The sequence below is a fragment of the Zingiber officinale genome, chromosome 5A, assembly GCF_018446385.1.
Source record: "Zingiber officinale cultivar Zhangliang chromosome 5A, Zo_v1.1, whole genome shotgun sequence".
Classification (NCBI taxonomy): Eukaryota; Viridiplantae; Streptophyta; class Magnoliopsida; order Zingiberales; family Zingiberaceae; genus Zingiber; species Zingiber officinale.
In genome coordinates, this window is record NC_055994.1 from 151,701,964 (window position 1) to 151,714,872 (window position 12,909).

Sequence of the window (12,909 nt, forward strand, 5' to 3'; positions counted from 1 at the left end):
TCTTAAAGATTGTCATGTTAAACCTGCAGGTGGACTTAGTCCAGGCAATGTGTGAGTTGAGTGGTACTACTCTTGGACTTAGATAATTAAATGGGTTATCGGTACTTCCTTAATTGATAATTAGATATCTTAAACAGAGAATAACACTCATGTGGAGGGCCGAAAATGGTTGGGTTGGTGCGGTGGTTCAATGATAGTTCTCTAGTACACAGGTTTAAGGTTATAACGTTGATGAATGTTTATAAAATGATTATTTAGCATTACTTCCTTTGCTGCCAGGTTAAGCAATCATTCAACTTCATACGCAGAAGCAATATTTTCCACCATTCCTACACCCTCTTTTGGGCTTACATCTTCGATGATTTCTTCTACTTTGGCATCTCAACCACCGGATGAAATTATTAGTACAAATTTGGAAGCCAAGCCTAGCAATGAATCACCGTTGGGATCTAATAGTTCCAATCATGATAACACTGCAATTTTCAAATTTGGAAATAATTCTTCTGTACTAGCTGCAGTGGCTCAGTTTCCAAGTGCTGACTGTGTTGTGGCATCAACTAGTCTTTCAAATTCTGCAGTTGGTTCTACTGCTGCATCAAGTTTGCCTCCAGATAGCAGCAGAAACCAATCTTCTTTTGCTGCAAAAACATTATCAGATGCAAGCAACAATCTTAAGTTTATTTCATCGAAGTCAAATAAGTTAGACTTATTGTATCCAGACAACAGTGTCAACAGCTTGCCTAGTGTTACTGGATTTGGTGGAATTCGTGCAACTCAAACTGAAAGTCCAACCTCAAAAAATTCTGCTTCAGTGAATCTGTTCAAATCAACTTCTGGAAACGGAGCTAACAGTAGCTTTGATACGGCAACACCCAGAGTCCCAAGCTTTGGAAACAGTTCTGCTACTGCATCAAATCCGTTCCCAAGTGCCAGCGGGAGCCACTCTACTTTTTCGCCAACTTTCTTAGGTGCAAGCAACAATAAGTTTAGTTTCAGTTCAACAAAAGTTGATAATATAGCCTCATCAGATCTATACAATGGTTGCAAAATCTCTTCTAGTGCCATTGCCCCTGGGTTTGCTGAAACTCTCCCAACTCAAGCTCAAAATGGAAGCTCTGATGTTTTAGCAAGTCAGGTCCAGTTAACTTCTGGCCAAAGAGCTAGCGGTTGCTCTGTTTCTGCTGCACCCTGTATCTCAAGCTTTGCAATAACTTCTGCTTCTCCTGCATCTAGTCTGTTTCTGCATGCTGGTGGAAGCCAACCTGCTGTTGCACCGACAACATTATCAGGTGCAAGCAACAACCTTTTCAGTTTTAGCTCCAAACCCAAAGACACTGGCTTATCAGTACTCGACAAGAGTGCAAAGACCTTTCCTGGTGTTTCTGATACAGAATTTGGTGGAATTCCTCGAACTCAAGTTCTAAGTGGAACCTCACTTATTTCTAGCAGTTGGCCAAATCAGTCCCAGTCGTCCTGCTCTTCAACTATCGGAATGAACATTTCTTCCTCATCAGGTTTAGGCAGCTCACCTTTTGTAACAACACATACAAATTCCAAACTGTTAAACCCGACTTCATCTTTCCCCATGGGTTCTGGTTTGTCCAGTCCCAGTACTGATGCTGCTGCTACTGCTACTGCTACTGCTACTACTACCTCTCCATTGGCAACGAGCTCTAATGTCTTCGGTTTGAATTCTCAACCACCAACATTGCCCGCTTCTAGTCTTTTTGCTGCAAGCGCATCTTCTGAAAGTTCTGGATTTGCATTTGCCACACCATTTATATTTAATTCAACATCGAATCTGGCATCTTCTTTTAGTCCTGCTGCTAGTACATCAGTTTCTTCCAGACATCCCACATTTGGCTTGCAGAATTCAGCAGTTGGTGTTAGTACATCTGGAGACAATGAGATGAGTATTGAGGAAAGCATGAATGGGGACAATAACCAGTCAGCGGGTAATATGTTTCAACAGTTTGGCCAACCAGGATCAGCAGCTGCACCAGCATTCAGCGCTCCGGCAGCTCAATCTGCTTCACCCTTCTTTCAGTTTGCTAGTAAGCAGAATCCCACACTTCCGTCGTCGGCTCCACCACAATTTCAACCATCTGGCAGTATGGAGCTCCCTCAAGGAGGAAGTTTTGCCATGGGGAGTGGTGGTGGGGGTGGCGACAAGTCCAGCCGCAGAATAATAAAGGTTCGAAAAGACAAGATGCGGAAAAGGTAGCATGTAGCTGGATGGTGCTACCTGACCAACCAATTTCGGTTTTTTACTCTCTTGTGCCGTTGGTGATAAGGCAAGAAGCAAGTTTTTTATGCTGCTTCCATCATTGCTGGAAATTAGATCGCGCTGGAATTATATTTGGTCCATTCGTGGTAAGCACAATTGTTATAAAGCACTTGTGTTGGTTGTCACTTGATTGTGTAAACTAGCTTAGGGTACTTTATTGACTAATTGCTTGATGAAAAGAGCAAACTAACGGTGGGGTGCGTTCTCTCTTTTCGACCAACGTGAAAAAAGTTTGAACTATTCAATTATTTGATTAAACCCTTGAAAATATGGATGCAAGTGAAGGATACTGAAATCTAGAGCACTAACCGAGAATTGTTACCTCAAAAATAGTTTGACTTAAAGCCTCAGATGAAAGTGCGACATATTTACAAGAAGTTGACATTTTGCTTAGACGACAAGAACGTTTGAAGATTTTAATAGCTAGAAACCTTATGGCTCTTTTTGGAAAAAAGGCCAAAGAAAATCCAAGAAATTTCTACAACTCAAAAGCACGGGCACAGTCAAAGCCAATTGCATGAAATGCAATATATCCATTAAATACTACGATGTGACTGCTGCTGCCTTAATTTCCACCCCTATTGCATTGCATGTCAAATCATTTTTGATTCACTATTCTTTTCACTTGAATATTAAAAAAAGAAACAGCCATAACTTTGTAAATGAATCACTTCAGGTGAGGAGACGATGAACGCAAGTTGTGTTTGATGCATGCATGTCACAGTGCCGCAGACAAGACATCAAAGAAGACGATGATCTCGATCCCAATCCCATCCAAAGTTGGAAGCCTTGTGACTTAAGAAGAAATAAGAAATAGTAAAAGCTCGGAAGCTTTTGAAACATGGCCGAAAGAGACATGCTTTCGTGTCTTCGCCTTGCACCAAAACTTGCTTCAGCGCATAATTCCAGAAAAAGAAAGACAAAGTACGATTTCCAGCAGAGAACAGAAGAAGAAGTAGTTTGAGAAGTGGACTACCGCCACCAGCACAACCAAGCAGCTGCCAATTAGTGTCCCATAGTTCGATCTCATGCCATCGGAATTGGATTTCATCATCTCACCTGTCTCTGGAGTACCATTGCTGCTGGAGCTGGCAGTGGTCGGACATGGCGGAGCTTGTAGGTAGAAGGGGAGGAGAGTATTGATCTGGTGGCTGGCTGGGTTCATGCACACCCCCTGGTTGTCCCTCACGTCCAGTCTCCTCCCTAGCCTGCTCACAAACTCCTCAGAGAAAGAGAGCACCCCGCTGAGCAGGTTCTGACTGAGGTTGAGTTGATCGAGATTAGGAATCGCCTCTAATGCCGTCGAAGGAATTGTGCCATCGAGCTTGTTCCTGTCCAAGGACAGGCTCGTGAGGTTGCTGAGACCACCAAGGAATGTTGGCACATGGCCTGAAAGCCCACAGTCTGACAGGCCAAGCACCACCAAGCTCTCGATTGTCTTCAGAAACGAAGGGATGGTCGTGCCGATCGGGTTGCTCTCCACGAGGAAGTACTGGACTCGCCTCAAACCTGACAGTTCATCTGGCACGGGGCCTGCCAAGGAGTTGTGACTCAGGTCCAACAAGACCAGCCTCTCCAACCTACCAACCACCGCCGGAATCCTCCCTGAGATCTTATTGTAGCTCAGGTCGAGCTTCTGGAGCCGCCAGAGGTCGCCAATTGACGGAGGGATCTCCCCTTGCAGCCCATTCCAACTCAGGTCGAAAATGGTCAAGCTCGAAAGGCCTCCTCCGAGCTCCACAGGGATGGAGCCGCTGAGATTGTTGTAGCTGAGATCGAGTTGCTCTAATCTTGCGAGCGACCCGAGCTCCTTCGGGATGGCTCCATGGAGGCCATTCTGTGAGAGGCAGAGGACCCTGAGGCCGTGAAGTGCGCCAAGGGAGGGAGGGATGGTACCGGCGAGGCCAGGGTTGGATTTGATCACCAGCTGCTCCAAGGCTGAGGCATTGGTGAAGAGGGAAGGAGGGAGGGGCACCGTGTCCTCGGCGAGGAAGCAGCCGAACAAGGAGAGACTCTTGAGATAAGGCAGCTGGAGCAGGGCAGGGGAGAGGCTGGCTGAGTGCTTGCAGGGTGGGGAGGTGACGTCTGGCCCAATGTGGAGCTCGGTGACATGGAGATGTGGATCCTGCTTCTGCAGTACTGGGGGCTCGAGCACCATCTCACACTGAACTCCAGGCCATGGCGTGTCAGTGCAGGGGCGGGGGTGGAGCTGAGCCCAACCGGGGTCTTGCAGCAGGGCACCCATCACCTCAAACAAGGCCAATAGCTCACCACTCTGCATTCCAGCTGCCGCTGCTCCATCATCCATGGCTTGAACCAAGACAAACAAGCAGCAACAGCAAGCAAGGAACTTGGCAAGGCAAGCAGAAGCCATGGATTGTAATATGGAGAGACAGAGCGATTTTATAGGTTCAATTAGAGAGATGGAATGGCTTATTTCATGAAATGGTGGGGCAGCTGGGAAAAGCTGACTTGCTCCTTGTCTGAGGGAAGCCATGAAATGTCCCGCTTGCTTGAATCTATCACCGTCATCAAAATCCTTTCTTTCTAGCCCAGCCTTGGGTTCCATGCACTTGCCTTCCTCGAGCTACAAGGCAGTGGATACGTGAGCGATGGAAGTCCTGTGTAGGAAGAAGAAGATCGATAAGAGTATCCATTCTTTTTCTGTGTTTATCTCTTGATCGATCCTTTTTTTCCGTTTATCTCAAGTCTTGTCAGCCTGCGAGTCAAAAGAGGAAGATGACGTGAAAGCATAGCGAGGAGTGAACTGAAGGACTGGATTGCATTCATCACTAAAGTTCATACACAATCTCAGGCTCTCGAGTCCTTGCGAAAATAATGAGATTTGTAAAATTTCCAACTTTGGGGGTGCTCTTTAAGAAATTTACACAAAGCTAATTGGGCTGATGGGCTCCAATTGTACCGATTTAGAATACGGCCCAATTAAAAACGTTATTTAAATACTGATTCTCAGTAGTCAGTAGCTGATGAATGAGAGAGAGAGAGAGATCTCGACGGAAGAAGGGAGGACGACGAGTCATCGTCTTCATGGCGGGCTCTCGAGGGAGCTCCGGCGATAGCCGTGGAGATCCGTCGGTTATTTCCATCATTGGTAATCCTTCGTTTCCTGTTTCTCATCGTCTGCTCTAAACATCCGGTTATTTTTCTCATCGTCTACTAGTTTAGGTGTTTGAAAATGAAGCAGGTTGTTTTTGGTTTGAAATATTTTTGTTTCTGAGTTTACGATCGAACTAGTCGGATATGAAGAATGAATCGACAAAAATACATTGGTCGTTTTTTGAATCTCAAGTGTTTTGTGATGTTTGCGAGAAGTCGGATGTAGGTGCGAGCAGGTAATGCCCACATTCGGCCTTTGTTTAACCTACGAAGAGTGGGAGGTAGGAAGGGAAGAGTGGAGAGGAGATCGGAAGGGAAAAAGATTCTTCCTAGGCAGGGGATAGGAGAGAAAAATTAACGGTTCTTCGTCCTGTAGCCCTCGAAGAATGCATCGAACGCCGCTATCTTTATACGTAAATCCAATTTGATCACAGGATTTTGTTTGTAAAGTTTAACTAGGGAGGCGAAGCATATTCGAGGCTCAGATTGAGCAAATATAATGCTGGAGATTGTGAAGTACCTGATCGGCTCCACCGGAGCCTGTGGCAAAAATCCACCGGCGAGGACTTCACTGCCGCCCTCCGTTCTATTACAACGATCACCACCGTTGAGTGATTGATCCCTAATTAAACAAAGAAATCGATGATCGTGGGTATTTGGTTTCTATTTTAGGTTCTCATGGATGGAAACTGGAGCTCTCCCTTCCTCAAAGGCTTAGGTTCTATTTAGCCTCCAACCATAGTCTAACCTTTCTAAACCCTCAAATTGAGTGACATTTATATCCACATTATTATGTAATTTTCTTATCGCTGACATATATTTTGATAAGTTTTTCAAGTTTTCATTTGAACTTACTTGGTTTCTAAGATTGCAATCTTTTTTTTCCCTGCATTTTCATTTGATTCGATCTATATAGCTATTTCCTTTTTGCTAGGTAGATTATCACTTGGAACATTTTTTATTTTTATTTTTTTTCCTTGGCTTTTCAAGGATACAACTCATTCTTCTTGTACTTCCTAAGGTCCTTTTAGGCCTTGTTACCTGTAATGTAACAGTATCTAATTGGTGAAGAATTCATGTTCGTATAAATTGCACTAGATAGATTAAGTTTGCCTTCACATATCCTACCATCTAGATTTAACATACTATCAATGTGCAGGTGGTGGAGTCTGCATGATGAATCCTTCATGGAGAGATGAACAGCATCCATCTTTCATCAATTTTATTTCTTCATTTCTATGTGCAAATTCCTACCGCCTAAATTTCCTTCCAATATCTCCTGTAAGTCTCTCATTGTTTCTTCCTCCTCTTAGTTACACTGATCTGGTAAATCAACTCCCTGTTTCTAGGACCTCATTTTCAACAATGGAGGACTGTCTGTAGCATTCATTTTTGAAACAAATTGGGATCCTATCAGGGTTTCGTCTGTCTTTACCAGGTATATTCAGTTTCTATTTACCCTATTTACTATAGGAAATGAGGTACGAGTTCTTTTCTGATGAGTTTCTGTGATTTATCTCTCTCAGAGTTGAAGAGCTGAAGAGGCAATTTAGGTTTCTGTATGTTGTTGTTTCAGTTCCAACAAGAGAACAAAATGATTCTTTCAATCATTCATACTTCAGGTATTTGAACTCTCTTACAATCTCTTTATTACTTATTTGAGTTAACATGAAGGATTTGCACGTTGGTATAAAGGCACAACATAGAACTTGGTAATCCAACTTTTGTGCCTGTCTGTGATCGAGAGATGGGGTTTGAGAAGATTGTGAAGATAGCACATGCTCGTGGAGGTAAAACATTAACCTTTCTTTATTCTTGAGATTGTGTTGTCGTAAGGTTCTGCGCTCTTCATAATCTTGAAAAAACAATTATGTTAGTATGTAAAAGACAAGATGCGATCAACACGATGAAAGATGAGGTTAGTCTGTTTGGGTTCTGATTGATATTGTCATATTTCAATATATGGATTCCTCACTTCATCGTTTTGATGAAGCGTAAGCAAGCAGTCCAAGGAATTGATCGATTCTTGAGAGTAGTCACCTCAATACCAGACATAGATGAACATGACGCATATGCGGTAATCTTCTTTTCCTTTGAAGAAATTTGCATAAGCATGTAGCTATAGAGTTTAGATACTGCATGAAATTTTGCTAATCTGATAACTTTCATCAATAAAATTTTAAATACTAATCTGCCTTATTAAAGAAATATGCTTGAGCATTTAACAAATGCTAATGCATGAACTTTCGAATAACTATAAAAATATAATAGCTAGTTCATGGTCCTTTTTGATTGTAGCTTGTGCAATCTCTTGGCTCAATTGAAGCAATATCAAAAGCATCCAAAAGCTTTATTCTGGAGACGACAGATCTTTCAGTTGATAAAGCAGAGAGGCTTGTAAGTTTTTTCAGAGATCCAAAGTACTATCTCAGTCCCAAAATTAATTAAATACTAGGTATGATCTTGCAGACTTGTAGTAGCATATGAAACTACTCTCCTTTCCTCGTAGCATACTAGTTAAGGCTAGTTTTCTTAACATGTATTAACATTGTTGGAGAGAATCTTTCATTTGGTTTATGCCAAATAATGCAAGACTGAATTCTCACACCAATTCATCAAAGTCGTACTCAATGTATTCAAACATAAAATTTCCATGTGGTAAATAAAACTACAATTAAAAATGTTTCGAGTATGTTCAGTTCTGTTATCCCTTCCACCGAGCTTAAAAGAATGGTCATTATTTTAGAATTAAATGCACAAATACCAATTAAATGATACGATAACATACTTGATAGTGTCAAGATTATCCATTCAATCGCACAATGAAGTGAGTTATCTCTTGCCATTTTAAATTGTTTTGTCTATCAACCATGTACTAGATTACGATCTTCAAATAATCAATAACAGTAGGGAAAATCCCCACATGAAGATTCACATTGAACATACTTATTTCAATCCAAAGACTTAAAATATGACAAGGTTCACCCCTCAGACAGGAGAATGATTTGAAATCGTCCAAAGCATAGATCGAGCTACTGAAGCACGATAACAGTTAAAATAGAGTCAGCATTTTGATAGAAGAGTCGCCAACAAAGAAGACAACTGCACTGCAGAGTTGCCATGCTAGGCATGGTTGGTTACAGAGGTTGCATCTGTAAGGCAAAATAAAGCAAAACTTGAAGGATGCTAGTACCCAACTTTGATTCAGATGTAACTAAATGAAACACAAACATGATTCTTTGTATTAGTCATGGCTCATGTATACATACATGCTTGACAAGGTCAGTTTAATTCCTACAAGGCAGCAACAATTATCGAAACCTTTGAATTTTGCACCCAACTATTTGGTTGAATATATGAATCTTATTCTTCATGGAATTTTATCCAAAGCTATATGTCACTAATGCTAGTACACATTCTTGTAAACGAGTTATGTTTGACAAAAAACAAGAGGTTGAAACAGGTACATATATTGCAATGCTGAAGACAAGTATGAAATAATAACTCCAAAAACTCCTTCGATATCATTCAAATTTTAAGTAGAGCTTAACATGAAATCAACTAGAATACTGAATTTTGAATTTAAATTCTCACCCAACATAAATGTTATTTAAACAGTTTACATTGTTAGTAGTAGAGAAAAACAATCTTCTATCATCTCTAATACAATTTGGAAGATCTTGTTTGTTAAACTAGGGTTTCTAATCTTACCTATCAAGTATTTTCCATGTACCGGATGAAATTTAGGGCCAAGAGGGTGAATGTGATAACCAAGAATTTTTCAACGATAATTTTGACAGTGATATGACACTTTGTCCAATAGGTTCCTTTTCCACAGAGAACTAATATTATGTTTTGATTGCTTTGGTAAATTTCTGAAGTTGAGTTAATATGATAATATAAATAATTGTATTTTTGTTTTTTGAATGATTATGTTGGTTTACTCCTTAGCATATGTTTATCTTATACAATGTGCTAACAAGGATTACATATGCAATTAGTGATATAACTTTGCATAAAAGAAAACAAGACAACACATATAGTACTTCAAATAGTTGAAATAAGCTCAACTCAAAGATGATGATCATAAATTCATCCACTCATCTAGGCACCAAAATATGTATGTGTTGCATGGAAACTCAACAAGAACCATGAAGGACCTATATAATCAGCTGATTTTTAAAATTTTCTCCATTCCAATGCCAAAGCATGCCACTGCCCATTGAAGAAAAAAACTAGCACCTGTATAGGTTTGAATCAGCTATTGAGGGGAAAAGATCCATAAACTAGAAACCTAACATATAGATCTTGATTCACATGTATCACATTTATGAAAATATATACCTTATTATATTAATCTACATGTTAATCATATTGGGAACAGATAGAGTGTATTAGTACTTAGCTGTGTTTTATACGTGCATATAGTTTTAATAATTGTGATTTCTATGAACCTCTACTAGTTGACGTAGCAACAAGTATTATATCTCACTTAATATACTTAATCCCTCTTATTTTTCTCTCCACCCTTGTCCGAAAACTTCCCTTAACTGGAACATGCAAACAGGAAGAAGTTACCTTAATAGAATTTATTCAAACACATTCTAAAAATATATAAAGAACATAGACATGTGATGTCAGGCTACAGTAGTTGTTGTTGGAGTGGCTGGCAGGAACAACATTACCCATTATTGGATTCCAAAAACTCTGACGCTTTTGACGCCTGTCCTAGCCAACAAATTGGTGAACTAGCTAGGAGTTTAGATATATAAAATCCCTAGCAGCCACCCGTCAATCCACTATTAGTTTTTTCTTCCTTGTTAGAAAATATTCGGTTACCAAAGTTATGGGGATGAATCAAACACATGCAGCCTCGAGAATGGCAGGCAGGCAGGCAGCCACAATCAAAAGCACTTGGGAAAGGAGAACAACAATGTCGGAGGAAAAGACAAGGTCGTCGCATTAAAATAATAGTGTTATAGATGAACTTTTAATTTCTTAAGCAGCTAGCTGAGATCACTTACCATTTGTGGATCGTTCAGCTCTTCCTTTTCCCCTTCATGTCTGATTGCCGATAGCCATCCCCATAGTAGAGCTGCAGACGACCGTCAAGTCCTGCCGGAAAATGATGATTCTCCCCGTTGGTAGGAGTAGCAGCCGAACCTGCAGCAGTGCCGAAGAAGAATTGAAGGTTCGATCCGTCGACTGTAGAAGAGAGCCTCTGCAGATGGTTGTGCTGCTGAGGCAACTGAGCTGGTGAATTGGACTGAAGGGTCCCCCTATTGAAACCCACGAAACCAGAGGAGGAAATTGAGAAGTTGAGGTTGTAGTCCCCTGTGGCCGCCACCGCCGAGGAAGGGAAGAAATGGTCCTGCAAGAAGGAGAATTGCTGCATTTCTTGATTGTCACTAGTGGAAACAATGTTAAAGGGAAGCATTCCCAATGAAGAGTTGTTTCCCAAGTGAGGTTGATTCGAAAACCCGGACGGCAGCTGGTGACTTTTCTGAGACTGGGGGAAGAGACCAGCTTGGCCGAAGTAATCCGCCGTCGAGATTTGCTTCTGGAGGCAGTTATGGCTAGAATTCTCGCCGCCGTCTGCAGCAACACTAGTTACGTTGTTGTTGGACCCGTTGCTGCCGCCGCCGCCACCGCCGGTGAGAAGTTCCGTGAAAGAGGTCTGAGAACTCAGATTCTGGTGAGGGGAGGCATCGATGTGGCCGCTGCCACCCCTATCCTTCTCTTTGTCCTTCGCGGCTCGCTCTCGCGCTCGCTCCCTGGCCATGGTGCGGCTCTCGGAGCGCGAGAGTGACAAGACCGAGCCCTTGCTGGTGTCCGAGGTACTGCTGCACCCGGATTTGGTCGAAGGATGCTGCTGCTGGCTATGCTTGTAGCTTGGCTCGACGTCTGGATTGGTCTTCATGGCGTCTTCCCCCATAGGATAAGGCAGCTTGGGGAAGCCGTTGAGGGGAGGTAACTCATTGATAGGAGCCGCCGCCGCCTTGATCAGCCACTCGATAGCCTTGCTCGGCTGATCGTAACCGAGACGGTCCTGGAGATCATAAAACTGGATTGCAGTGGATACGGAGAGGCGAACTCGCCGGTCTCGGAGGCCCTTAGCGGTATAGACTTTGCTGTGCCGATCTTTTCCTCCGGAGGCGCGGGAAACCCGAAAGATCCTCGAAGACGGGTGGTGCTGCCAGGGAGCAATGCGGGCGGCGACTCTCTTCTCGCCTTCCTCCTCGTCCTCGTCTTGGCGCTCCTTGCGCCCTATCTTTGACGTTAGGCTGCAGCCATTTCCCACCGCGACCCGGGACCGTTTGCAGCCTTGGTTATTCTCCTCCATTGCCATCTCGCTCTCGTCCCTCTTCCGGTCCAAGATCCAGTCTTATCTCCCACCTCCCGATCTCCTTCCTTGAAAACGGCGACCGCGAAGGGAGCTGTGTCAGCTCTGGGCCTTTAGGGTTTCTGAGAGTCCGCGGAAGCTCGTCCTTTAGCATTGATTACGAGTTCACAGTTGCAGTAATACTTGTGAGAACAAAAGAAAAAGAAATCGAGTAAAAAGGTTAGACCTTTGCTGTAGCCGGCAATCGGCTGCTCTTGACTTGCTCCTCTCTCTCTCTCTTTCTTCTGGTTGCGGTCGCCAGAAATCAGCCTTGCCGTCTGCAACACAGCAGCAGCAGCAGCACCACCGGCTGCAACAAGGGCACAGTATGAATTCTGAGAACGTAGACATTAAAAAAAAGACGAAATAAAAGGCAGCAGCGACCTTTAATCCTTCGCTGCAGCTTTAAAACCAAAATCAAACGAGACTCGGTAAAAAAAAAAAAAAGAAGCAAAAAAGCAACCGAGCAAAAGCAAAAGCAAAGCAACGAAAAGAAAGAGGAAGAAGAAAAAAAAGAGAGGCTCACAAAGGCAATAGAACCTGGTTGTTGAAATCTCAGCAATTACTCATCAAACTTTAGTCTTTTCCGCCAAGAAAATCTCCTCTCCTTCCGATCTAATGCTGCCGCGCCCCAAAACTCCCAGATCTACCCACTCAACTCCGGCGAACCAAGAAATTCCTCTCTCGAAATCACTCCTCCACAGATTCGAAGCAATCCTGCCTGGGTCGACCTACATTCTTCCCGCCTGACTCCGGACATGCTACTCCGACAAATGCCGTCCTTTTCCCGTGCCGCTACACCCGTTTCAGACAGAAATCCTCCATTCCCCTCTTCTCTCTCCTTCGCAATCTCCTCCTCCGCGCGTGAGAAGAGCAGCAGCGACGACGTGGTCTACGGTGACTAGCTAGTGAGTGAGGATCTAGAGCCCGCGGAGGCGTAGGGGCCGTAGGGAACCGGGCTTATCTCCTCGCTGAATCCTAGTTTAATCCACCCGAGAAAGGAGACGAGGGACGGAGAGCGATTGGCGAGGGCTCGCTTACCGAAACCCTAGGCGTTCCCACTCCAGCAAAGTCCGAGCTTATCGGGAAAGATAGCAGACACACCGCCGTCTCTCCTCTCCGG

General features: G+C 43.2%; 4 protein-coding genes across 10 annotated transcripts; 2 read left to right on the top strand and 2 right to left on the bottom strand.

Annotated features, from left to right (window-relative positions):
- Nucleotides 1-358: 358 nt before the first annotated feature.
- On the top strand, nt 359-2,224 carry LOC121980207 (nuclear pore complex protein NUP1-like). The gene has a single exon (XM_042532164.1). The coding sequence runs from the start codon at nt 359-361 to the stop codon at nt 2,222-2,224; it is 1,866 nt and encodes a 621-aa protein (XP_042388098.1).
- Nucleotides 2,225-2,866: 642 nt separating this feature from the next.
- Nucleotides 2,867-5,051, bottom strand: LOC121982525 (receptor like protein 29-like). The gene has a single exon (XM_042535652.1). The coding sequence runs from the start codon at nt 4,854-4,856 to the stop codon at nt 3,180-3,182; it is 1,677 nt and encodes a 558-aa protein (XP_042391586.1). The 5' UTR covers nt 4,857-5,051; the 3' UTR covers nt 2,867-3,179.
- Nucleotides 5,052-5,069: 18 nt separating this feature from the next.
- On the top strand, nt 5,070-8,096 carry LOC121982527 (protein PARTING DANCERS homolog). 2 transcript variants are annotated; one of them, XM_042535660.1, is made up of 8 exons: nt 5,070-5,399; nt 6,564-6,685; nt 6,754-6,842; nt 6,931-7,026; nt 7,100-7,194; nt 7,282-7,322; nt 7,398-7,481; nt 7,703-8,096. In XM_042535660.1, exons 1-8 carry the CDS (start codon nt 5,279-5,281, stop codon nt 7,850-7,852), a joined length of 798 nt encoding a protein of 265 aa, XP_042391594.1. In that variant the 5' UTR covers nt 5,070-5,278; the 3' UTR covers nt 7,853-8,096. The 2 variants fall into 2 exon arrangements, with proteins under 2 accessions (XP_042391594.1, XP_042391595.1); XM_042535661.1 differs by having other exon boundaries at nt 7,411-7,481; nt 7,703-7,841.
- A 181-nt stretch (nt 8,097-8,277) lies between these two features.
- On the bottom strand, nt 8,278-12,909 carry LOC121982526 (transcription factor TCP24-like). Of its 6 annotated transcripts, none has more exons than XM_042535659.1 (4): nt 12,327-12,909; nt 11,974-12,064; nt 10,429-11,869; nt 8,278-8,556 (listed from the first exon to the last, which is right to left on the bottom strand). In XM_042535659.1, the coding sequence occupies exon 3, from the start codon at nt 11,751-11,753 to the stop codon at nt 10,443-10,445; it is 1,311 nt and encodes a 436-aa protein (XP_042391593.1). In that variant the 5' UTR covers nt 11,754-11,869; nt 11,974-12,064; nt 12,327-12,909; the 3' UTR covers nt 8,278-8,556; nt 10,429-10,442. The 6 variants fall into 6 exon arrangements, with proteins under 6 accessions (XP_042391593.1, XP_042391592.1, XP_042391591.1 ...); XM_042535658.1 differs by having other exon boundaries at nt 10,429-11,892; XM_042535657.1 differs by having other exon boundaries at nt 11,974-12,096; nt 12,327-12,908.